General features: G+C 41.6%; 1 protein-coding gene across 2 annotated transcripts; it reads right to left on the bottom strand.

Moving 5' to 3' along the window:
• Window positions 1-964: 964 nt before the first annotated feature.
• Window positions 965-18991, bottom strand: LOC118369897 (uncharacterized). Of its 2 annotated transcripts, none has more exons than XM_035754673.2 (11): window positions 17990-18991; window positions 11014-11374; window positions 10632-10748; window positions 10052-10293; window positions 9695-9860; window positions 9467-9569; window positions 9249-9324; window positions 7906-8031; window positions 7543-7710; window positions 6960-7017; window positions 965-2091 (listed from the first exon to the last, which is right to left on the bottom strand). In XM_035754673.2, the coding sequence occupies exons 2-11, from the start codon at window positions 11152-11154 to the stop codon at window positions 1993-1995; spliced, it is 1296 nt and encodes a 431-aa protein (XP_035610566.1). In that variant the 5' UTR covers window positions 11155-11374; window positions 17990-18991; the 3' UTR covers window positions 965-1992. The 2 variants fall into 2 exon arrangements, with proteins under 2 accessions (XP_035610566.1, XP_035610565.1); XM_035754672.2 differs by lacking the exon at window positions 17990-18991 and adding an exon at window positions 16520-16741.
• Between the last annotated feature and the right edge of the window lie 5208 nt (window positions 18992-24199).

Here is a 24199-nt window from a genome sequence, read left to right as displayed (position 1 = left end):
GTATGTGTTATGCAACATAGCTGACATCAGTGCTTGCAACAGGATGTGTAGTTCTGTATGATAGCCACATTAGTGGCTAATTTAGCATTTCATTTTAGGGGGGATAATTACAGAACCTGTTCATATTGATAAAAGTTACCTTGTCCAAGAGAGATTTGCACGGTTATCTAAATGTCATGCCAGGGTAAGCCTACACAAAACACAGACCTTATCTGAAGTAGTTCTAAAATCCCTGACATCTTCTTGTTTTTCCGCCGATAGGAGTGGAACCCGGTGTGTTCATCAGCTGCAACAGCCCATCTGTGACGAGGACCGATGAGTTCTGCTTTCCGAGATGTCGGTCTGCACACCACTGTTGTAATGCGCCGTTATTTGCCTATTTGTGGCCCGCCTGTTAGCTAGCACGATTCTTACCATTCTCCTTCGACCTCTCATCAACGAGCTGTTTTCGCCCACAGGACTGCCACCTGACTGGATGTTTTTTTGTTTGTTGCACCTTTCTAGGTAAACCCTGGTCACTGTCGTGTGTGAAAAACTGTTTCTTAGTACTGACCAGGCCAAAGTAGCACGGTGGGGTCAGAATGTCCTCTGCTAACGAATTTAGGAATTAGCCTGTCTTAATCATCCCATCTCTCCTCTGGCGCTGTCTCCAATCATTAAATCAACGAGATGTCATCTTCTGAACTATGAGGTAACTTTAATTTCAAGATCTCTCTCGCTCATCCTCTCTCTCTCAACAGGGAGTGGGAGTAAGAGGATCAGGTCTGATTCTATACAAGGAACAGTTGGCCGACTTTCTTTAGTTCCCACTTCCCACAATCTAATTCATTGATGGGTAGATGGTAAGCAGATGCTCTAACACAGCTATGAATAACATGTTGTGCAGTTGATCTTATTGGCTGACCTTACCTGATCCTATCTCATCTTTACTGGATATAAAAATTACGAAGACAAATGGTTGAATACATCATTATCATCATCTTTTATTTCCAGAACATATTTGTGATGATTGACACGGCCCCTGTTGTTATGTAGATATGTACAACAATTCAAAAACAATGTGTATTGAAAATACTATATACTTAATGTGTTATTATTTCTCTCAATGGAACAGTAGTGGTTTGTAAGGAGAAACCACATTAAAATGCTAGCTCCTAACTAGGGGCTAACCATGAGTAGACTGTAGGATAGTAGTTTATGCACTGGCGTGACCCTCTGGAATGTTAATCATTATCACACTCAACGGGCCTGTTTGAGGCACAGATTAAGCCTAGTTCCAGACTAAAAAGTATGCTCAATGGAGAATCTCCATTGAAATAGATTTTTTTAGTCCAGGACTAGTTGAGCTTAATCTGTGTCCGTGATACTGGCCTAAAAGTACCACATGAGCTCCCTAATAACAGAAGTGTTGGGTGAAAGTATTGTTTTCTCATCAGAGCAGAATATGCAGTAAATGCCATGTATTCCCATATTTAATTTTATCTCCTCTCTGCAGCAAAGATTTCAATGCATGTATTATGTGTTAGTTTGGATACATATTCACAAAGTTTCTGTTTCAGTGTGGGTGTGACGTGCATGTGCGCACATACAGTACCAGTCAAAAGTTTGGACACACCTATTCATTCAAGGGTTTTTCTTTATTTTCTACATTGTAGATAATAGTGAAGACATCAAAACTATGAAATAACACATGGAATCATGTAGTAACCAAAAAAAGTGTTTGCAAAATCAAAAATGTATTTTGATTTATTTATGTAAATACCCTTTGCCTTGACAGCTTTGCACACTCTTGGCATTCAACACAACACTTTTTTGGTTACTACATGATTCCATGTGTTATTTCATAGTTTTGATGTATTCACTATTATTCTACAATGTAGAAAATAGTACAAATAAATAAAAACCCTTGAATGAGTAGGTGTGTCAACTTTTGACTGGTACTGTACATGTGTGTGTGTGGATGGTCAGATTGAGAGCCATGACAAGTGTTGATCACCGGTCCAGCCAGTGTAGTGTGGGGTAGCGCTCAGACAGTATCCTGCGGAGCTGAGTGCTCTGTGTCTTATCCCTGGTCTCCACTACACACTCCACCTGTGGGCACACAACACAGATTTAATCCTAATAATCTTTCACTGATAGTGCTACATACACAGACTCTCCGTCAACTGCATACAAACAATGGAGTGTCTAAACTAATTATACATTGACCCACTTATACATTATCCTATTTTTCCCCAGTCTGTTTGTTTCTCGTCCTCCTGGTTTCGACCTTTGCCTGTCCTGACTCTGAACCCACCTGCCTGACCTGGTATATGAACTCTCGCCTGTCCCCCACCTGCCTTTGCCTACTCCCTTCGTTATAATAAATATTGAAGCTCTACCATCTGCCTCCTGTGTCTGCATTTGGTTCTCGGCTTGTGCCCGTATAGCGCAGGTTAAATCAAATCAAATTTTATTTGTCACATACACATGGTTAGCAGATGTTAATGCAAGTGTTGCGAAATGCTTGTGCTTCTAGTTCCGACAATGCAGTAATAACCAACGAGTAATCTAGCTAACAATTCCAAAACTACTACCTTATACATATAAGTGTAAAGGGATAAAGAATATGTACATAAAGATATATGAATGAGTGATGGTACAGAGCGGCATAGGCAAGATGCAGTAGATGGTATCGAGTACAGTATATACATATTAGATGAGTATGTAAACAAAGTGGCATAGTTTAAAGTGGCTAGTGATACATGTATTGCAGTAGATGATATAGAGTACAGTATATACGTTAGAACTCAGAATCTTGTAAATGAAACTTTAATTTACATGTAACATTTTGAAATCATTATTGTATTACAGTAGTCAGACAAATGTGACAATATCTATAAAATGCAACTTGTCTCCTGACTTGAGGCAAATACTAAAATGTAGCAAGATAGCAGCAACATGCTAAACTAATCAGAGCACGCTTGCTAGCTAACCTTTTTAACTACTCATGCTGATTAAATAGATAGCGCTAGCTAATATATATATAGTAAGTCAGCTAACATTTGCTTTATTGAATAAGCTATATAACCTTTAAAAAACTGGGATGGACAGGTATGCTGCCCCGGGGTCAGCCGAGTAGATATATCTAAGCTAAACAGTGCTAGTTGGCTAGCTATCTCTTATTAATGTTGAGTCATATAATATAACTAGCTATGTCTCAAATACAGTAGTTAATCAGATCACACTTTATCAAAATATTTAATTGAATAAGCTATTTAAACTGAAAAATGTGAATGGACGGTTATGCTTCCCTGGGGGCAGAAACGTAAAATGTTAAGCTATCTCCTACTAATGTTGAATCATAAAATAGAAATAGCTAGATACAGTTTATGCTGCCATTGGGGCAGAAATGTTAGTTTGGGTCAAACTACTTATAGGCCATAAGGACAGACTTCAAGCACAAAAGGTCATTTTAAAAAGTCTGAACTGCCCCCAGGGCAGCCATTTGAATGCACTGTTTAAATGCTTACCCAGGGGCATTCATTTTAGTTTGGGTCAAGATCACTTGATGTCCTAAGGGCAGACTTGAAGCACAAAACGTAGTATTTACTGCCCTAGAGGCAGCCATGACTTATCTGAATTATATCCTATAGTTATCTTCACCCAAACTAATATTACTGCCCCAGGAGCAGCATTTAAACAGGGTATACTAATTTCTAATTTATTAGGCTTAATATTACCAATCATTTTTGCTCCATATAATTTTCTAATTTACTGGCATATTTGAGACCCAGCTCTAACTTATGATTTAACATTTGCTTAGCCTGCTAGTTCAGTTTAGTGTAGCATTTTACATTTCTTCCTCCAGGGAAGCATAACAGTTCATTCCAATTTTTAAGTTGATATAATTCGCTTACTCAAGTAAATATTTTAAGTGGGAGTTGACTTACTGGTATATTTGAGACCTAGCAATCTAGCTCTATTCTATGACTCAACGTTAGTAAGAGATGGCTATCTGCTAGCCAACTAGTTCCGTTTAGCTTAGCATTTTACGTTGCTGCAGCTTCACTGTCCATCCACATTTTTGTTCATATAGCTTCTTCAATGTAAAGATGTCCGATGCAGAAATCGCTCCGCGATTTCCTGGTTGCAAAAATATAATTAGTTTGCCTAATTTAGTTAGCCTAAAACAAGCAAGTATGGTGTAGAGAATCATTGTAAACCGCTGTGAAATATTTTTTCCATAAACAAAAATAGTATTTTCCGCTGTTTGAAGCTAGTGTACAAAACCAAAAGTAAAAGACGCAAAAACTAAACTTAAGAACGGGAAGCATAGGAATAGTGCACATAGAACAGAGCTACCGCTTCTTGGACTTGCTTTCAATGAGAATGACGGATCTATATCTCACATTTCTTTGTGAATTTGGTCGGATTACCAAAAAAGTTACATATTGCGCCTTTAACATTTCAATGAAGCAAATGCTAGCTGACTTTCTTATATATTAGCTCTATTTATTTAGTCAACATGAATAGCTAAGAGGTTTCTAAATGCTTAGCTAGCCAGCTTGCTCTGATTAGCTTAGCATGTTGTTACTAGTTTGCTACATTTTATTGTTTTCAAGTCAGGAGACCAGTTTCTACTTTTAAACTCGGACAAAACAGAGATGCTTGTTCTTGGTCCCAAGAAACAAAGAGATCTTCTGTTGAATCTGAAAATTAATATTAATGGTTGTACTGTCGTCTCAAATAAAACTGTGAAGGACCTCGGCGTTACTCTGGACCCTGATCTCTCTTTTAACGAACATATCAAGACTGTTTCAAGGACAGCTTTTTTCCATCTAAGTAACATTGCAAAAATCAGAAACTTTCTGTCCAAAAATGATGCAGAAAAATTAATCCATGCTTTTGTTACTTCTAGGTTAGACTACTGCAATGCTCTACTTTCCGGCTACCCGGATAAAGCACACAATAAACTTCAGTTAGTGCTAAATACGGCTGCTAGAATCCTGACTAGAACCCCAGTGCTAGCCTCCCTACACTGGCTTCCTGTCAATGCAAGGGCTGATTTCAAGGTTTTACTGCTAACCTACAAAGCATTACATGGGCTTGCTCCTACCTATCTCTCTGATTTGGTCCTGCCGTACATACCTACACATACGCTACGGTCACAAGACGCAGGCCTCCTAATTGCCTCTAGGAATTAAAGTGGGTGGGGTTATATCCTTCCTGTTTGGCCCTGTCCGGGGGTATCATCGGATGGGGCCACAGTGTCTCCTGACCCCTCCTGTCTCAGCCTCCAGTATTTATGCTGCAGTAGTGTATGTGTCCGGGGACTAGGGTCAGTTTGTTATATCTGGAGTAGTTCTCCTGTTCTATCTGGTGTCCTGTGTGAATTTAAGTATGCTCTCTAATTCACTCTTTCTCTCTCGGAGGACCTGAGCCCTAGGACCATGCCTCAGGACTACCTGGCATGATGACTCCTTGCTGTCCCCAGTCCACCTGGCCGTGCTGCTGCTCCAGTTTCAACTGTTCTGCCTGTGATTATTATTATTTGACCATGCTGGTCATTTATGAACATTTGAACATCTTAGCCATGTTCTGTTATAAGCTCCACCCGGCACAGCCAGAAGAGGACTGGCCACCCCACATAGCCTGGTTCCTCTCTAGGTTTCTTCCTAGGTTTTGGCCTTTCTAGGGAGTTTTTCCTAGCCACCGTGCTTCTACACCTGCATTGCTTGCTGTTTGGGGTTTTAGGCTGGGTTTCTGTACAGCACTTTGAGATATCAGCTGATGTACGAAGGGCTATATAAATACATTTGATTTGATTTGTACCGTAGAGATATTGTCACATTTGTCTGACTACTGTAGCACAATAATGATTTCAAAACAATTCAACATGTAAATGACATTTTTATTTACAAGATTCTGAGTTCTAACCTGCGCCATGTTTTCAAAAGTTGTGCATCTGTTAAACTCCACCCATATCTTTAGAGTTAGGTCAACCTTTAGAATTTTGAATATTGTTTTACTTCTAGACATTAGGTTACATAGCATTGTTTAAATATTCCCCATTCAATGGGGAATTCAATAGAATTCAATAGAGCCCACCAGCTTGTAGTCCTAAAAAAAACAATAAGTTACTTCTGGTTCTTTCAACCATTCATATGGGGAAAATAAATGGGGAAATAATAGGTTTTTTTTGGATAAATGCCAAAAATAAGGTCTGAGGTAACAGGTGTAGGAGATCTTATAAATTCTATGAGATAATATCAGTCAGTTAACATGACCTTTATAAGTTATGAAGGTTATGCTTTTTTTGGTGACATAAATCAAATCAATTTTTATTTGTCACATGCGCCGAATAAAACAGGGGAAGACCTTACCATGAAATGCTCATTTACAAGCCCTTAACCAACAATGCAGTTCAAGAAATAGATTTGTGCTGCCCTAAACCTATCAGATTCTTTCTGCCCTTAGAACAAAGTTGACTGGACTTTATGTCAACCTGCGACCCAACACGCTCCCAGCACACTCAACACACCTGAAATCCCAATTGACTCCAGTCTGTCAGAATTCTATGACTATCCTTAATCTGCTACATTGTGGTAACATAGTATTCTACCTTTACCTTCACATAAATTATTTTACAGCTACCAACTTTACAGTCAGTTGACATCACACATCTAGAACTTTAAATTAGGCATGACATTAGTAGGCAACGGCTCAATCAGAAATTGTGAGTCATAAACCACTTCCAAAACAATCACATATTGACACATTGTCTAGCAGCACTGTACCCGGAATCCACCACTTATCTCACACCACCCTGCACTGCCAACACAGCGGCAACGAGCCAGGGTTTCATTTGCAGCGGCAGTGTGAGAAGCGCTTCATATGTACAGTCATTGGAGAAGCAGTTGAGTGGATGTCGGGGGGAAGCGGCGAGAGAGCTGGGATGAAGGCTAATGCTGTCGTACCTGGGCCTTGAAGAGATCGCCTTTGTCACTGTGTCTCCGGTGGCAAATATCCAACAGCCTGAGAGAGAGAGAGAGAGAAAAAGAGAGATAGTGAGATGGAGGATGAAAAGAACAAGAGAAAGAAACAGTGGATGAGAAGGAAGAGAGGAGCAGACTAAATTCACATTGTTCTTTGTGTTAGAGGATTTGTATGTCCAGACTGATCATCCTGCCAGTTAAAGCCTACCCCTGTCCTGTGGCTTATTCTGACGTGATTGGATGTGGGGGAACAGGGTCACATGGACAGATTGGTCACAATGGCATTACTGTCACTAAGAGAGAGTTGTCTAAATATGCGCACCGTAATCTAACTATACACACTCATCTCTATCCATATGTAGCACAGATATCAGGAATTTGTTGATCAATAAGCTCTGGCAGTACTGGGTTATTGTCAGTCTGTATGACCACACACTGATATGTGTGACGTGTGTGTGTGTTTCAGATAAATAGAGAGTAATCAACCTCTTATACACTAGGGTATTTATATTCAAATGTACAGTATAGGTCATAACTATCTGTTATTTTGTTAGTGTTAGCTCACTTGATGTCCTCTCTTGCCAGCATGTCCAGTAGCTTGGCCATGTCCCCCGGAAAGTCCCCCAGCTGCACTGTAAACTTGCTGACTCGGTCATCCAGAACCAGGGCGCGGTCAACACACTGTCTGATCAGGTCCAACTCCATGTTAGCACTGCTAACCACCACAGCTACCCTGCAGCGGGCAGACAAGGAGATAGATGCAGAATCAGTTCATCGGAATATCAACAGGTTACATTTAGGACACTATGGTGTGAATCCTAGTTTCCACTTAAGTCCAATTGTCATGAAGTCATGCATTTACAGTATGTCAATGGGAGGCAAAGTCTTAGGATTCACTCCTATGTTTTGTTACAGTGTGTAAACCCACCTTTTGCCCTTTAGCTCTGGTAGTTGCCCAGCCAAGATGGCCGCTAGTCCCATGGCTCCCTCTGTGTCCACTGTGGAGCGTTCAAACTCCTGGAACCTCAGCATGGCTACCAGAGAGTCCTCTTCTCTGAGGAGAATAGATAGAGGTCAGGGAGTCTCAGAGAGAGAGAACAACAACAGTGCTAAAGGACAATAATATTGTCAAAACACTACTGCACAATCTTGCTCCCATATGCTCCTAAATATTTAGCTGTATGAGCTGGAAGTGGGTCTGGAAACATATTTTCCCAGATAATACATTGAATGGCAAAATTATATTTGTGTTGTTAGACGCAACAAGCTAAGTTAGGCAGTCATTGTAAATAAGAATTTGTTCTTAACTGACTTGCCTAGTTGAATAAAGGTTAAATATATATATATTTGTGTTTCTTGTCCACTACGCTCTGGCTGTTGTTACATTTGCATCATATTGCAGCGAGCAAAGTCAATAGATTGTTTTATTTCACCTCATCTGTGAGAGTGAGAGGAAATTCAGCTACTCTTAAGTGCTTGTTTATTACTAGAAGTTTAACCAACATCGGCCCTTATATTTGTTCTAGGTCTTACAGACAAAAATAAAGAAGACTTTTAAATATTTAAAAATGACCGGCTATTGGTTGGATTATTGCAACTAATCACGTTTTGAGTTTTATTCCCATTGAGATTAGTCCCTGAACCCATTAGAGACCATGTAGAAATATACAAAAGCTTCCTTCTTTTCTATCTGTAAAAGGCTAAGGCAGAGACACATTTTTGCTTTTCAACACTCTGTTTGCGCCTCAGTTCAAGCACCTTGATTGGAGAGCGAGGTAGAGGCAGTGTTCACTTCCCTTTGCACCCCACCTGTGAGAAGCTTTGCAACACATAGAACTGCTCGTCTCTGGCCCAAACCGTTCAACATGTATAACTCATATGACAGGAGATACATTTTTTCCCTGTCTACTGCAGATTCTCAGGTCTCATTTGATAATTTCATAAACCTTGTCAAGCGGGCCGCTAACCCATGTTACCTAGCTGGCTAACAACCTGGCCCAGTAAGATGGCCCTGAAAGAAAGGAAAGGGGATCTTAGATAGCTCCTCCAAGATAGGATTCATATGGGCCTAATCACTTTTCTGGTGTTCCCAAATACTTTGGTGCTTCTAACCTTTTTAAAGTTGGGCGCATTAGTGCTACCAATTTAGAGCCCTGGAAACACTCAGGGCCCTGGGGAACTGAGGGACGTCTATGTCCATATATGTAGAAAACTATGACTATGGCAAATGTGTGGCGAGAGATACTCGCCCCTTCCATAGAGATGTAGTACCTGACAGTAACGACTTTGTCCACATATTTCTTAGCCAACTGGAAGGTGTGGGTCCCCAGTGAGTGCTCAAATAGATCTGGGGATAGAGAGCAGGATATAGGCGTTAGGTTCAGTGAGTTGTGCCATGACAATTGAGATCTATTTAAGAAAAAGAAAGACCATATCACAGGGAGTAGGTTTGGTTTCAGATAGCCTACAGGGGTACAAGGGCACAGTACCTCCATAAAGCTTCCTGTTGGGGACGTTGTAAAGTTCACTAGCCACTGGGCTGCCTGTTTTGAGGGACTGTAGTAGCAGCGGGAATCCTTCTGGTTCAACTCCCTGTCAAAGAGAACGTGGTACATGAATCCCAATATTCTTTTGGGAGATTTTGGAGAGCATGGCTACATCTTACTCACTGTGACAATAGTACACAAAACAAATATTGAGAGTGAGGAAACACTTACTATGACAGTGATGCGTGAGTTGAGGTGTTTGATGGCTGCTGCTGTGCTGACCAGTAGACTACACTGCCCACCTGTGGGCACAATGACTGCATCTAGTTTGGGCACCTGCTCATAGATCTCCATGCCTACTGTGCCCAGCCCTGCCAAGTACACAGCACTATCATCCCTGAGAGAGATAGAAGAGGAAGAGAGAAAATAGAAAGACAGAGAGAGATACAATATAACCATGTGTCCATGTACCAGGGCCACATTGTCCCCACTGTATAGTACATGGTTTGAGACAAAGGAGAGCTATGGGGACTGGCACCCATCTATGTGGGGTAACCACCGAAGCAGTCTATCTCCAAGGTGACGTACTCTTCCAGGCAGAGGTATCCGTTCTCCTTGGCCAGGTGGCGGGCGTGGTTCAGGGAGTCCCTGGCGGTACTACCATAGGAGATGACCATGGCGCCGTAGTCTCGGTACACCCTGAGGTGGGGCTGGGCACAGCTGGCTGGCATGATGACAAACACTGGGATCCTCAACTCCACCGCATGGTGAGCCACGGCCATGGAGAAGCTACAGTCTTTAGCTACGATCACCCCCTTCTTCTGCTGCTCCTGTGGAGAGGGATATGAGTTAGCTAACTGATCAAGTGATTATTATTTATTTTGCTTGTTAGCTTCTTGTTAGCAGGGTTGCAGAATTCCTGGAACCTTCAATAAGTTCCCAGTTTTTTCAGAAATTGAAAGTTGGAAAATTCCGGATTTCCTGCTTATTCCCTCCCGATTCCAGGACTCCTCCAACTGGGATTTTGGGAAAAACAGGTCATTTTTTGAAAGTTCCAGGAATTATGCAACCCTATGTGTTAGCTACTTGTTAGCTTGTTGGTTACTTGTTATGATAAATGAGCTGTTCCCCAGCTGGGATGATTTGGGAAATGCATTGGGATTCATACCTGGTTGAGGGAGGTGAGTAGGTATAAAACGCCTCTCTCCTTTACGGAGCCTGTGTAGTGGAGGAGCTCCTTCTTTAGGAAGATCTCCATGCCATACTGTTTGGACAGTCTGGAGTACTGGGAACACAAAGAGGCAGGATGCGAATAAGCTTCTGCATGAAGCAGGAGCCATCATCTAAAGTATTTACTTTTAGAAAACAAACTACTACCTAGAATAAAAAGGTTCTTTGACCGTCCCTCCATAAAATAACCAAGGTTTTACCTGGATACAAATTGGTTCTAGACTCCTACAGGCTGGGGACTTCCAAAGATCCCTTTATGGTTATAGGTAGTACCTTATTTCCAAGGGTGTACAGAAGGCTCTGAACTGGAGCGGGCATACCGTACAAGGCGTCTTCTGCATCGCTGACTGGATTTTGAAGGCTGCAGCACTGATGTCCTCGAAGCGGAGGTACTCAGGCTTGGGTGGTGGGACTGCTTTGCGCTCGCTGCCTCTCTTCTTGTTAGTCTTGGGTGGGTCCATTAGCTGGATCTCAGGAGCGCCCACCACCTTGGTCTCAAACGTTTTGACTTTCCCATTGAGGCACTCCTCCTCCTCAATACCAAAGTCCTTCAGGCGCTCTGGGTGGATGAGGGTGGGCCGCCAGCCCGCAACCCCGTTACAGACGGGGGCGTCCTTGTTGCAGGTACTCTTGGAGGAGGTGGAGCAGCCCTGTTTAGTTGACCCAAGACGCTGCTCCTCGCTGGTGGAGAGAGGGAGAGAAACAGGGCTTGAAGAGTAGTGTTTGGGTTTCTGTAGTGTTGGATAAAGCTCTTACCGTTATACACATGCATTTCAGGTCAACACTCTTAGCAATGGGCTGCAATCTCTCAGAAAAAAAGGATTCTTCGGCTATCCCCGTAGGATAACCCTTTTTGGTTCCAGGTATGACCATTTTTTGGTTCCATCTAGAACCCTCTGTGGAAAAGGTCCCAGATGGAAGCCACGAGGGTTCCACCTGGAACCAAAAGTGTTCTACCTGGAACCAAAATGGATTCTTCAAAGGATTCTACTATGGGGTCAGCCAAAGAACCCTTTTAGGTTCTAGATAGCACCTTTTTTTCTAATAATGTAGAGTGACGAGAGTGAGCAGGAGGAGATCATTTCTAAATGCCAAATTGAGCCCTAACCCTTATCATTTCTGTTTCTGAAAGCATTTAATAGGAAATAATATGGTAATCGGTTCACCTTGTCTTCTGATAGACTGGGTGGAGGTTTTGGGAGTAAGGTTTGTACGTGTGTGTGAGAACATGTGGGAATAAGCCATTGCTTTACATTATCTGGGAGGGATGGCAGTGACCTTGTTCTTTGTACACTAGAAGATCATCTACATAGATCCTTCCATGTCCAGGTACACAAGGGTGTCCCTTATGATTACCAGAGTTTTGGCCTATTAACCACACACATTCAAGCACGCACACCGCTCTCTCACACACACACACACACACACACACACACACACACACACACACACACACACACACACACACACACACACACACACACACACACACACACACACACACACACACACACACACACACACACACACACACACACACACACACACACACACACACACACACACACACACACACACACACACACACACACACGGCTAGGGAATGGTTGGAAGGATTGGTTGAATGGTTGGTTATGACACCTACATAAGTGTCAAAACTAACATTGAATTCCAATAACTTTTTCCCTGCCAAGAAGTATATTTTCGTTTGAAAGTTTGTTTCTTAAATCCTTTGTTGTTGTTGTAATCAATTCTTTACAGTCATATTTTTTCTCATCCTATTTTAAGTACCTTGTAGAAAACACACTTTATAACACTGTCAAGAAGCATTATGACCATCCTGTGTCACTTTACTTGGACTAAGAAAATACACTTTATGACACTGTCAAGAAGCATTATGACCATTATAATCATATAAGCCAGATAGGCCTACGTCACTTTATAACACTGTCAAGAATCATTATGACCATCATAATCATATAAGCCAGATAGGCCTACGTCACTTTATAACACTGTCAAGAATCATTATGACCATCATAATCATATAAGACAGATAGGCCTACGTCACTTTATAACACTGTCGAGAAGCATTATGACCATCCTGTGTCACTTTACTTGGACTAAGAAAATACACTTTATGACACTGTCAAGAATCATTATGACCATCATAATCATATAAGCCAGATAGGCCTACGTCACTTTATAACACTGTCAAGAAGCATTATGACCATCATAATCATATAAGCCAGATAGGCCTACGTCACTTTATGACACTGTCAAGAAGCATTATGACCATCATAATCATATAAGCCAGATAGGCCTACGTCACTTTATGACACTGTCAAGAAGCATTATGACCATCATAATCATATAAGCCAGATAGGCCTACGTCACTTTATGACACTGTCAAGAAGCATTATGACCATCATAATCATATAAGCCAGATAGGCCTACGTCACTTTATGACACTGTCAAGAAGCATTATGACTATCATAATCATATAAGCCAGATAGGCCTACGTCACTTTATAACACTGTCAAGAAGCATTATGACCATCATAATCATATAAGCCAGATAGGCCTACGTCACTTTATGACACTGTCAAGAAGCATTAAGACCATCATAATCATATAAGCCAGATAGGCCTACGTCACTTTATGACACTGTCAAGAAGCATTAAGACCATCATAATCATATAAGCCAGATAGGCCTACGTCACTTTATAACACTGTCAAGAATCATTATGACCATCATAATCATATAAGCCAGATAGGCCTACGTCGCTTTATGACACTGTCAAGAAGCATTATGACTATCATAATCATATAAGCCAGATAGGCCTACGTCACTTTATGACACTGTCAAGAAGCATTATGACCATCATAATCATATAAGCCAGATAGGCCTACGTCACTTTATAACACTGTCAAGAAGCATTATGACTATCATAATCATATAAGCCAGATAGGCCTACGTCACTTTATAACACTGTCAAGAAGCATTATGACCATCCTGAGTCACTTTACTTGGACTAAGAAAATACACTTTATGACACTGTCAAGAAGCATTATGACCATTATAATCATATAAGCCAGATAGGCCTACGAAAATACACTTTATAACACTGTCAAGAAGCATTATGACCATTATAATCATATAAGCCAGATAGGCCTACGTCACTTTATAACACTGTCAAGAAGCATTATGACCATCATAATCATATAAGAGAGATAGGCCTACGTCACTTTATAACACTGTCAAGAAGCATTATAACCATCCTAATCACTTTACTTGGACTAAGAAAATACACTTTATAACACTGTCAAGAATCATTATGACCATCATAATCATATTACAGATAGGCCTACGAAAATACACTTTATGACACTGTCAAGAAGCATTATGACCATCATAATCATATAAGCCAGATAGGCCTACGTCACTTTATAACACTGTCAAGAAGCATTATGACCATCATAATCATATAAGCCAGATAGGCCTACGTCACTTTATAACACTGTCAAGAAGCATTATGACCATCATAATCATATAAGCCAGATAGGCCTTTATAACACTGTCGAGAAGCATTATAACCATCCTGTGTCACTTTACACTAAGAAAATACACTTTATGACACTGTCAAGAATCATTATGACCATCATAATCATATAAGCCAGATAGGCCTACGTCACTTTATAACACTGTCAAGAAGCATTATGACCATCATAATCATATAAGCCAGATAGGCCTACGTCACTTTATAACACTGTCAAGAAGCATTATGACCATCATAATCATATAAGCCAGATAGGCCTACGTCACTTTATAACACTGTCAAGAAGCATTATGACTATCATAATCATATAAGCCAGATAGGCCTACGTAACTTTATAACACTGTCGAGAAGCATTATGACCATCCTGTGTCACTTTACTTGGACTAAGAAAATACACTTTATAACACTGTCAAGAAGCATTATGACCATCATAATCATATAAGCCAGATAGGCCTACGTCACTTTATAACACTGTCAAGAAGCATTATGACTATCATAATCATATAAGCCAGATCCTGCATTAATTCCAGTCATCATCAACAGAGCATTAGGGTAGGTGCTTGTCTGACATTAACGTGTGCACAATTAAAATGTTAATTTAATATGGTCAATAAAATAAAAGAATAAAGATATATATATATATATACACACACACACATAACAAACATACTGTTGACATGTACTTTAGGCTATGGTGTTTCGGAATGTTTTGCCTTGTAGTCGGTTTTGTAGTCGGTTTTGTGGGTTTTTACACTCTTATGTAGGTGTCATAACCAGCCATAAAATAACTATGGTGGTAGATAGATGTCACAACAAGTGTAAATATATGGGTCATGACAGTGTTATCACCATATTATGACAGGTTATGACAACTAATGTCAGCTGTTGTGACATAATGTCATGGTTATGACCGTGTTATAACGCTGGGTGTCTTGTAAAGTGTTAACAATATATAGCATGTGATGAGAAATGTAGAATCAGACAGACGCTTCTTGTTGATTTAATTGGACTGTTATTAATACCAATACTTAACATGATAGTAACAAAGTAATGTAATTCATTTTTTGGATGGTTGACAATTAGATCGATAATATATTTCAAACTTCACATTTATTTATGAAGCCCTCCTTACATCAGCACATGTGACAAAGCGCATATACAGAAACCCAGCCTAAACCCCCAAAGAGAACCAATCTAACCATGTTTTTGTGTTTATGACAGATAGTTACAGGATATTATCCGCTATACACTGAATATACAAAACATCAAGAACACCTGCTCTTTCCATGACATAGACTGACCAGGTGACTCCAGGTGAAAGCTATGATGCCTTATTGATGTCACTTTGTTAAATCCACTTCAGTCAGTGTAGATGAAGGTGGAAGAGACAGGTTAAAGAAGGATTTTTAAGCCTTGAGACAATTGAGACGTATTGTGTATGTGCGCCATTTAGAGGGTGAATGGGCAAGACAAAAGATTGAAGTGCCTTTGAACGGGGTATGGTAGTAGCTGCCAGGTGCACCGGTTTGTGTCAAGAACTGCAACGCTGCTGCGTTTTTCACAATCATACGTTTCCTGTGTGTTTCAAGAATGATCCACCACGCAAAGGACATCAAAGCCAACTTGACACAACTGTAGGAATCATTTTTAACACCTAATGCATGCAGTCATAGAACATTGACAGTATAATTGACTTTATAATGTTGAGGAGAGACTGACATTAACCATTAGGTAATAGACCATTTTGTATCCCTCAACAGGCTCCTACATTTTGCTCACAATATTCACTGCTGAAATGGATAGACTGCATGGTATGATTCAAACCAGCTGGTAGAATTTAACTACACTTTAAGCTTCCATTGTGGCGCCAGGTACTGTGGACCAGGGGACGGCAGGAGCAGGGGAGGCTCGATGGGGTGGAGAGGCTGGTTCAGGTGGAGAAGGATGGGGATCAGAGAGGGCTTTAGAGGCTTTGGATGGTTTACTGGTGGATGTAGATGACTTGGTAGATTTGTTTTGGCACGGGAAGAAGGAGAAGGAAGATGGTGGAGGGTTAAGGTTGTGACTGGCGGGCTTGGTTGACCTTGGGTAGAGAGAAGAGGCGATGCAGGGGAAGAATGAAGGGGTATGAGGCGCTACAGGAGTCACAGCAGGAATCACTACAGCTGGAGGCTTTGGGGGCTCCTCGGGGTGAGGGGGGTGCTGAGGTAGGGAATCCCTCTGTGTCTAGTAGGGTAAACTGGGTGGGGGATGAATCTGTAGTGTCCCACCTCTGCCAGAAGGGGTCATTCTCACTGTCGTTGAATCCCACTCTCCTGGGCGATCCATCACCGGCGTAGTTGGCGTAGATGAACTGGGCGGCAAAGTTCATCCTGGACCAGCTATAGTCCAAGGATCCACTCTAGATAAGTTCCAAAAAGTCCTCTCCCTGCTCCTCCTGTGTGTGTGGCACGTCCAGGAGTGTGTTGGACAGTGTGCCAGCTCAGAGAGCTCCCAAGGTGTTAACTGCCCTAGATCCCTACCTGGGGCTATTTAAGGTGGGATTAGCCTGGGGTACATGCCTGGTGTCACTCAGCCATCAAATCCAACCTGCCTCCAGCCCTGGCCCCTCCCTCCCCTTGGCTCTATTCTAGTCCAAGATCTGGATTAAACCTCCAGGTCTGTGACGTGCTAGTAATCAGACGCTCTAAGGGGATAGATGTAGACTTACAGTTTATCTAGGGAACAATGATCTGGGGGCTTGGGCAGTCAGTCAATAAAGACACTAGGGGGATCAGAGATGAGACTCGCCGGTCAGGCCTGGATAGAGATGGGAAAGTGTGTGTGTGTGTGTGTGTGTGTGTGTGTGTGTGTGTGTGTGTGTGTGTGTGTGTGTGTGTGTGTGTGTGTGTGTGTGTGTGTGTGTGTGTGTGTGTGTGTGTGTGTGTGTGTGTGTGTGTGTGTGTGTGTGTTTCAGAGCGAGAGAGCACTGGCTTTCTAAACAGGCAGATCCTAGTTGGTCGGGAAATAGAAGGTAGAAGGTTCCCCCACCACTGATTTCTAAACGAGTACGAAGATGTCCCCTACAGCTTCCCCCACAGTCAATGGAGGATCAACACACACATCTTTTGACTTACTTCAGATAGTATAGCTGTATAGCTCACTCATTTGCATATTTCTGTACTATTGTCATTAAAACCTGACTACACCACCTGGTGGAGGTTTGGAGCACCAGGACAGTTAACAGTAGAAGGTTTGAGTTCTTGTGACCAGTTTGGAATCACAGTAACACAAGGAGTCAAGATTTCTTTAGTAAGTAGATTGGAATTGTATCAAAAATGATGTAGGCCACCCATTAAAGGGGTTAGGGTGGAATCGACTCCACAAAAGGCAAGAAAATGTTTTAAGGGATGGGGGGGAACTCTGGTAGCATGCCTGCCTGCTCCTCTCATCGCCGCTCCTCGTGTTACTCAAGTTCTGTCCGCTCATCAGTAACAGTCCAGTCTTCAAATCAATAGATACAGTAATGTTTAAATCCTCAACTTCAATCGTCAGTGAGCCCTCAATAGCAGGTACAGCTGAAGTCGGGAAGTTTACATACACTTAGGTTGGAGTCATTAAAACTCATTTTTCAACCACTCCACAAACATCCTCCTTGTCTCCATCCCGAACCATTCTGGCACACGTTGCTTCCATGGCCTTTTAACACACACCTCAATCTGGTCAAATGCCAATGGAAATGTACATTGAATTATTGATACCTGCATTCTCATGAGGGGTGGAGAATTTGGCGAAGTGGTGTCCTGCCGTATTCCCTCCATCGTAACACTCCAATGTTGACAGCGATGCTCCTGTGAGGAAAACCGTGAAACTCCAAACAAGGGTAAGTGAAATGCTTAAAAATACACTGGTGCAAGAAAGGTGTGAGCAATCCATCTCATGGCAGAATGTACAACAATAAGACCTTGTTATCCTTTTATCTTTGTCATTTCATGACACTATTACACTCGGTGTGATTAAGTCAGCAACATACTATCTAGTAAATACTGTAATATTTGACGTTCTCAATATGTGAATCTGGGAATCAGTGGGAAAGGGGGAGGAACAGTGAGGGAAGAGATAAAAAAAAAACAGGGTCAAAGATCATCCATTGATTTATGAGCACAGTAGATCTCTGTATCTCTCACAGACAGTGTACCCACTCCCATCTACACAAATAAACACACACAAGTTTGTTTTACTATCCTTGTGGGGACCTAACAATTGATTCCCAATCAAAATCTTATTTTCCTTAACCTAACCTTAACCTCTAACCCTAACCAAACCCTTAACCAAAACCATAATTTTGACCCCTTACCTTAATTGTTACCCAAAATATAACCCCTACGCCTAAAATAGCTAAATGTCCCCACTTGTCAGAATTGTCCTTATTTCAATCTCTGGTCCCCACAAGGACAGAAAACCAAAACACACACACACACACACCAGATTTAACCCCTAATCCCTTTGTTAGTGAAAAGGAGGAATGTCTCTGCCAAATAGTTAACCGGTATCCAGAGCTGGCCTAATCTTTTGGCAAAACAATTGGGGTTTTCTAGGGTCTGCAGAGTGCTTTTAACTAGGAGACTGGGCATGAACTAAAACACTGAGCATGGGCAAGCTGTCCCTCTTCCCCCACAGCCAACCACTACCCTGGAGCTTTGGGATTTAGATGGCTGGGAGGCTCTGTTCCATTCAGCACAGCTCCCTGTCTATCTGATGATGGCGCTCTTGGCAGGCCAACCACTGTTGTTCTTGGAAAGACTATTGGGGAACCTGGTTGTGCTTCCCACGCAACTCTCCTTCCGAGACAAAGGGAGAGAAACAAAGAGAAAGAGAGAAAGATATGATCCCTGCATTCACCCTCACCCTCTCTTTCTCTGTCGATTTTCCTTTCATTTTCCCCCACGTTGGCCAGCCCCCTAGCAATTCGAGTTCAGCCAATGAGCTTCAGTCAGTCGCCATATGAGTGACAGCTAGCAAGATGCAACCACAGCAGAGAGAGAGAGACCTTTTCTCTTGTGAAAGCTACTTTCAAAACTACTGGCTAAAAAGTATACAAAAGTACCCTAGAAACCCTTTAAGTCTAAAATGAAAAGGTATTTATGTTAAATAATTTCACCCTTTAAATCCTTTCGGAATATTGTTTCAAACATTTTCTGAAATGCCATTACATAAAGGATTATTTGTCTTATACTGTTCAAATGAATTATGAAGTTAAGAGCAATGTAAAAAAAAAACACACAAAAAAACCTAATATTCTGTGGTACTAATTCCACGAATTTCAATGTAGCGTTTGCCCTCACTGTTGGACACGGACAAACAGTACACCAAACGATGCCTATTGACTCTCGTCAGATAGTATAGCTGTGTAAATGCTCATTGGCATATTTGTGTGCTATTACACTCACTTGACTAATACTGTATTTTCTTATTGTGATTTAGATAGTGTATGTTGCTATCTAGTAAAGAATGCAATATTTTGTGTTTTAATTATGTGAATTTGTGAATTAGTGGGACTGACTAGACTCTGTCAGGAAGGAAGGTGGATGAACAGTGAGAGAAGAGATAAAACAGAGGCAAAGGTCACCATTGATTTGTGTTTATGAGGACAGTAGACTCCCATCTTCTCGGTACACACGACCTCGCTCGCACATTATAAATACTTTATTTGAATCCACCAATCAAATGTACATTCAAAAGGATCCAGACATTTCAAAGATCCCTGTATGCATGAACACTCAAGGATACTGGTATTTTAGAAGTTTGTCGGCAAAGGCCTGCTCCATGTAGCCGTCAAATGAGCAGTCCACATTGAAAATGAGAACCTCCCTCTCGCTTCCCTCCACAACATCTGGCGTATTTGGCACACAGGAAAACACATCATCATCAACATCAAACCGGCTTCCTCTTACACAATAATGTTTATGGATGCGTGCTGTTGGTGAGACGACCCGACCCGTCTCACCTCGCTGGCTATCAGATCGACACGGTGGTAATGTCTTGCAATGTATAAATCCTTGTATGACCAGCAACCATTCACAACATGGGCAACAGACTCTGACATTTGACTCTTGTAGAATACAAAATGGGTCAAGGTTTGAGTGCTAGGTTATGTTTTGTTGGTAGAACTTTCAGCCTTGCCTTAACAGTAAAGGTTAGAATGTCCTCGCCAATGGCAGCATTCTGGTACATGGAATGAGAGACAGAGTGGTCAGCACAGTCCAGAGCAGCAGGTTTCCCCTGCAGCCTCAGGCCAGTCCAGTGCTGCACAAGCTGCATCCGTCTGATACCGAGGTGTGTTGTCCTCGATGTAGCCTCCGCAACAACACAACACTATCTGCCACAACAGCATCAGAGGCAGACACACACACACATACACACATACTCACAATCCTCTTGTTAGTGACAGGGAGACATGTCTATGCCAAAGAGTTAACCGGTATCCAGAGCTGACCTATTCTTTTGGCAGGACAATGGGGTTTTGTAGGGTCTGCAGAGTGCTTTTACCTAGGAGACTCGGTATTAACTAAGTGACTGCTGGCTCTCTTCCCTCACCAAAGGTCCTTGCTGATGGGCTGTGTACCACTCGGCCACCCACTAGCCTGGAGCATTGGGGCTTAGATGGTGGGAGGCTCTGTTTCTCTCAGTACAGCTCCCAGTCTGAAATTATTTAGACATTTACAAATGACATTTTAATTTTATTTTGGTTGAGACGAGTATGTTAATAATGTTGTTCTTAGTCTATTAAATTTGACTAGCCACAGATCAGATAAACAGGTAAAACAATTTCACTCATGGTTAGAACTAATCCTCTTACTGTTTCTGTTTGGCCCTGTCCGGGGGTATCATCGGATGGGGCCACAGTGTCTCCTGACCCCTCCTGTCTCAGCCTCCAGTATTTATGCTGCAGTAGTTTATGTGTCGGGGGGCTAGGGTCAGTTTGTTATATCTGGAGTATTTCTCCTGTCTTATCTGGTGTCCTGTGTGAATTTAAGTATGCCCTCTCTATTTCTCTCTTTCTCTCCCACTGAGGACCTGAGCCCTAGGACCATGCCGCAGGACTACCTGGCATGATGACTCCTTGCTGTCCCCAGTCCACCTGGCTGTGCTGCTGCTCCAGTTTCAACTGTTCTGCCTGTGATTATTATTATTTGACCATGCTGGTCATTTATGAACATCTTGGCCATGTTCTGTTATAATCTCCACCCGGCACAACCACGACTGGCCACCCCTCATAGCATGGTTCCTCTCTAGGTTTCTTCCTAGGTTTTGTCCTTTCTAGGGAGTTTTTCCTAGCCACCGTGCTTCTACACCTGCATTGCTTGCTGTTTGGGGTTTTCGGCTGGGTTTCTGTACAACACTTTGAGATATCAGCTGATTTACGAAGGGCTATATAAATACATTTGATTTTGATTTGATATTTGATTTGTTTAATGAATCATTCTTCAGCCTCTGAAATAAATGTTTTAGTTGTAAAGGTACACTGGGTAATAATGAGACACATAGCCAACACTGTAGTTTACATTGCGGGTCTGTGCAAACTTAACTCTGTGTGCTCAACCCAGCTAGTTGTTGCAAAGTCATTGTTTTTCAAATTCAACTAACATTCATTCAACTCAACAATTTCCCAATTTCAAGTCTAGCCAACTTGAAAACGTAGCATTGGTAGTAGTCATAAACATAACATAGTCCCAAAATGTACAAAAAAGTGTAAGCAGGATAATTTAAAACATGAAGTCAGTATTTTCCAAAACAAGAATGTTGGAGATTTATGGAATCGATTGTATTTCATATTTGAGTGTTGGATTTTCATTTCAAGTAATGCCCACTAACACATGGGTGTTTGTTTGTCTCGGAATGCACACGGACTGTGGTCAATTTCGTTTGATGATTGATATCTCTATGGGGCCAACCTCTAACTAGCTTTGAGGAGATAACACAAAGATGAGAGAACACCTCAGTCAAATTTCTAAAGCCCTTTTGACATCAGAGAGGGAGAGGGAGAGAGAGAGAGAGAGAGAGAGAGAGAGAGAGAGAGAGAGACTGGATCAGCAGCACAACAACAGAGGAGACAGTCAGGAGTCCATCCAAGTAGTCCTGAGGCATGGTCCTATTTTCAAGTTTTGAAAAACAGTTCATTACTCTGAGCTTTATTATAGGTTCACAATGCACTTTAGTGGCATCTGCTGGTCGTTTTTTAACCGTTTTCATCACAACTGTGGCGCAGCGGTTAGCCGTTGTCTTCAGTATCCCACAATCAGCTTTGTGATTTTGACGATTCCTCCGAAGCTCCGGTATCAAACTACAGAATAAGATAGCAAAAGCTCAGGTTGCCCAACCCGGCGGAGATACAATCTTCGGCAAAATCATTCGCAAGGAGATTCCTGCAAAAATATAATTTGAAGATAACTTTGCTATATACACGGGTTACCAGTACCGAGTCAATGTGCAGGGGTACGAGGTAATTGAGGTAGATACTGTATGTACATATAACTAGGACTAAAGTGACTAGGCAACAAGATAGATAATAAATAGTAGCAGCAAAGTATGTGATGAGTCAAAACAGTTTGTGCTAAAAGAGTCAATGCAGTCCGGCTAGCTATTTGGTTAATTATTTAACTAACTATTTAGCAGTCTTATGGCTTGGTGGTACAAGCTGTTCAGGGTCTTGTTGGTTCCAGACTTGGTGCATAGGTACCACTTGCTGTGCAGTAGCAAAGAGAACCGTCTTGGACTTGGGTGGCTGGAGTCTTTGACAATTTTTAGGGCCTTCCTCTGATGCCGCATGGTATAGAGTTCCTGGATGGCAGGAAGCACAAACTTTTACCCTCACAAACTTTTACAGATGCACAATTGAGAGCATCCTGTCGGGCTGTATCACCGCCTGGTAAGGCAATTGAACTGCCCACAACCGCAGGGCTCTTCAGGGTGGTGCAGAACACATGAACGGGGGCAAACTACCTACCCTCCATGAAACCTACAGCACACAATGTCACAGGAAGGCCCACAAGATTATCTAGGAGAACAACCCCCTGAGCCACTGCCTGTTCACCCCGCTACCATCCAGAAGGCGAGGTCAGTACAGGTACATCAAAGCTGGGACAAAGAGACTGAAAAACAGCTTCTATCTCAAGGCCATCAGATTGTTAAACAGCCATCACTAGCACATAAAGGCTGCTGCCTACAAACAGACTTGAAATCATTGGTCACTTTAATAATGCCACTTTAATAATGTTTACATATCTTGCATTACTCATCTCATATGTATATACTATATTCTATACTATCTATTGCATCTTAGCCTATGCCGTTCTGACATTGCTCATCCATATATTTATATATTCTTATTCCATTCCTTTACTTAGATTTGTGTGTATTAGGTATTTGTTGTGGAATTGTTAGATATTACTAGATATTGCTGCAATGTTGGAACTAGAAGCACAAGTATTTCACTACACTCGCAATAACATCTATGTGTGTGACCAATAAAATGTGATTTGATTTTGATTTAGTATGATATGTCATGTTTGGTATGGTTACATAAGACAGAAGGTTACTTAAGGCAAAAACGAATAATGCTTACGTCTAGTTACCCAAAGATTGCGTGTTCGAATCTCATCTCGAACTATTAGCAACTTTGCAACTACTTACTACTTTTTAGGTACTTTGCAACTACTTAGCATGTTAGCTAACCCTTACCCTATCCCTAATTTTAACCCTTTAACTTAAACCCTAACCTTAACACTAACCTCTTACCTAGTTAATGTTAATCACCCAGCAAGCGTTAGCCACAACAAATTGGAATTTGTAAAATATCATACATTTTGCAAATTCGTAATATATTGTACGAATTGCAATCTGTAATATATCATACAAAATGGATGATGGACATCCACAAATTACTACCGACTGCCTGGATTTGGTCTTAT

Source organism: Oncorhynchus keta, chromosome 36, assembly GCF_023373465.1.
Source record: "Oncorhynchus keta strain PuntledgeMale-10-30-2019 chromosome 36, Oket_V2, whole genome shotgun sequence".
Classification (NCBI taxonomy): Eukaryota; Metazoa; Chordata; class Actinopteri; order Salmoniformes; family Salmonidae; genus Oncorhynchus; species Oncorhynchus keta.
The sequence above is the reverse complement of the archived record's forward strand: the minus strand, read 5'-3'. Positions and strand labels throughout refer to the sequence as shown.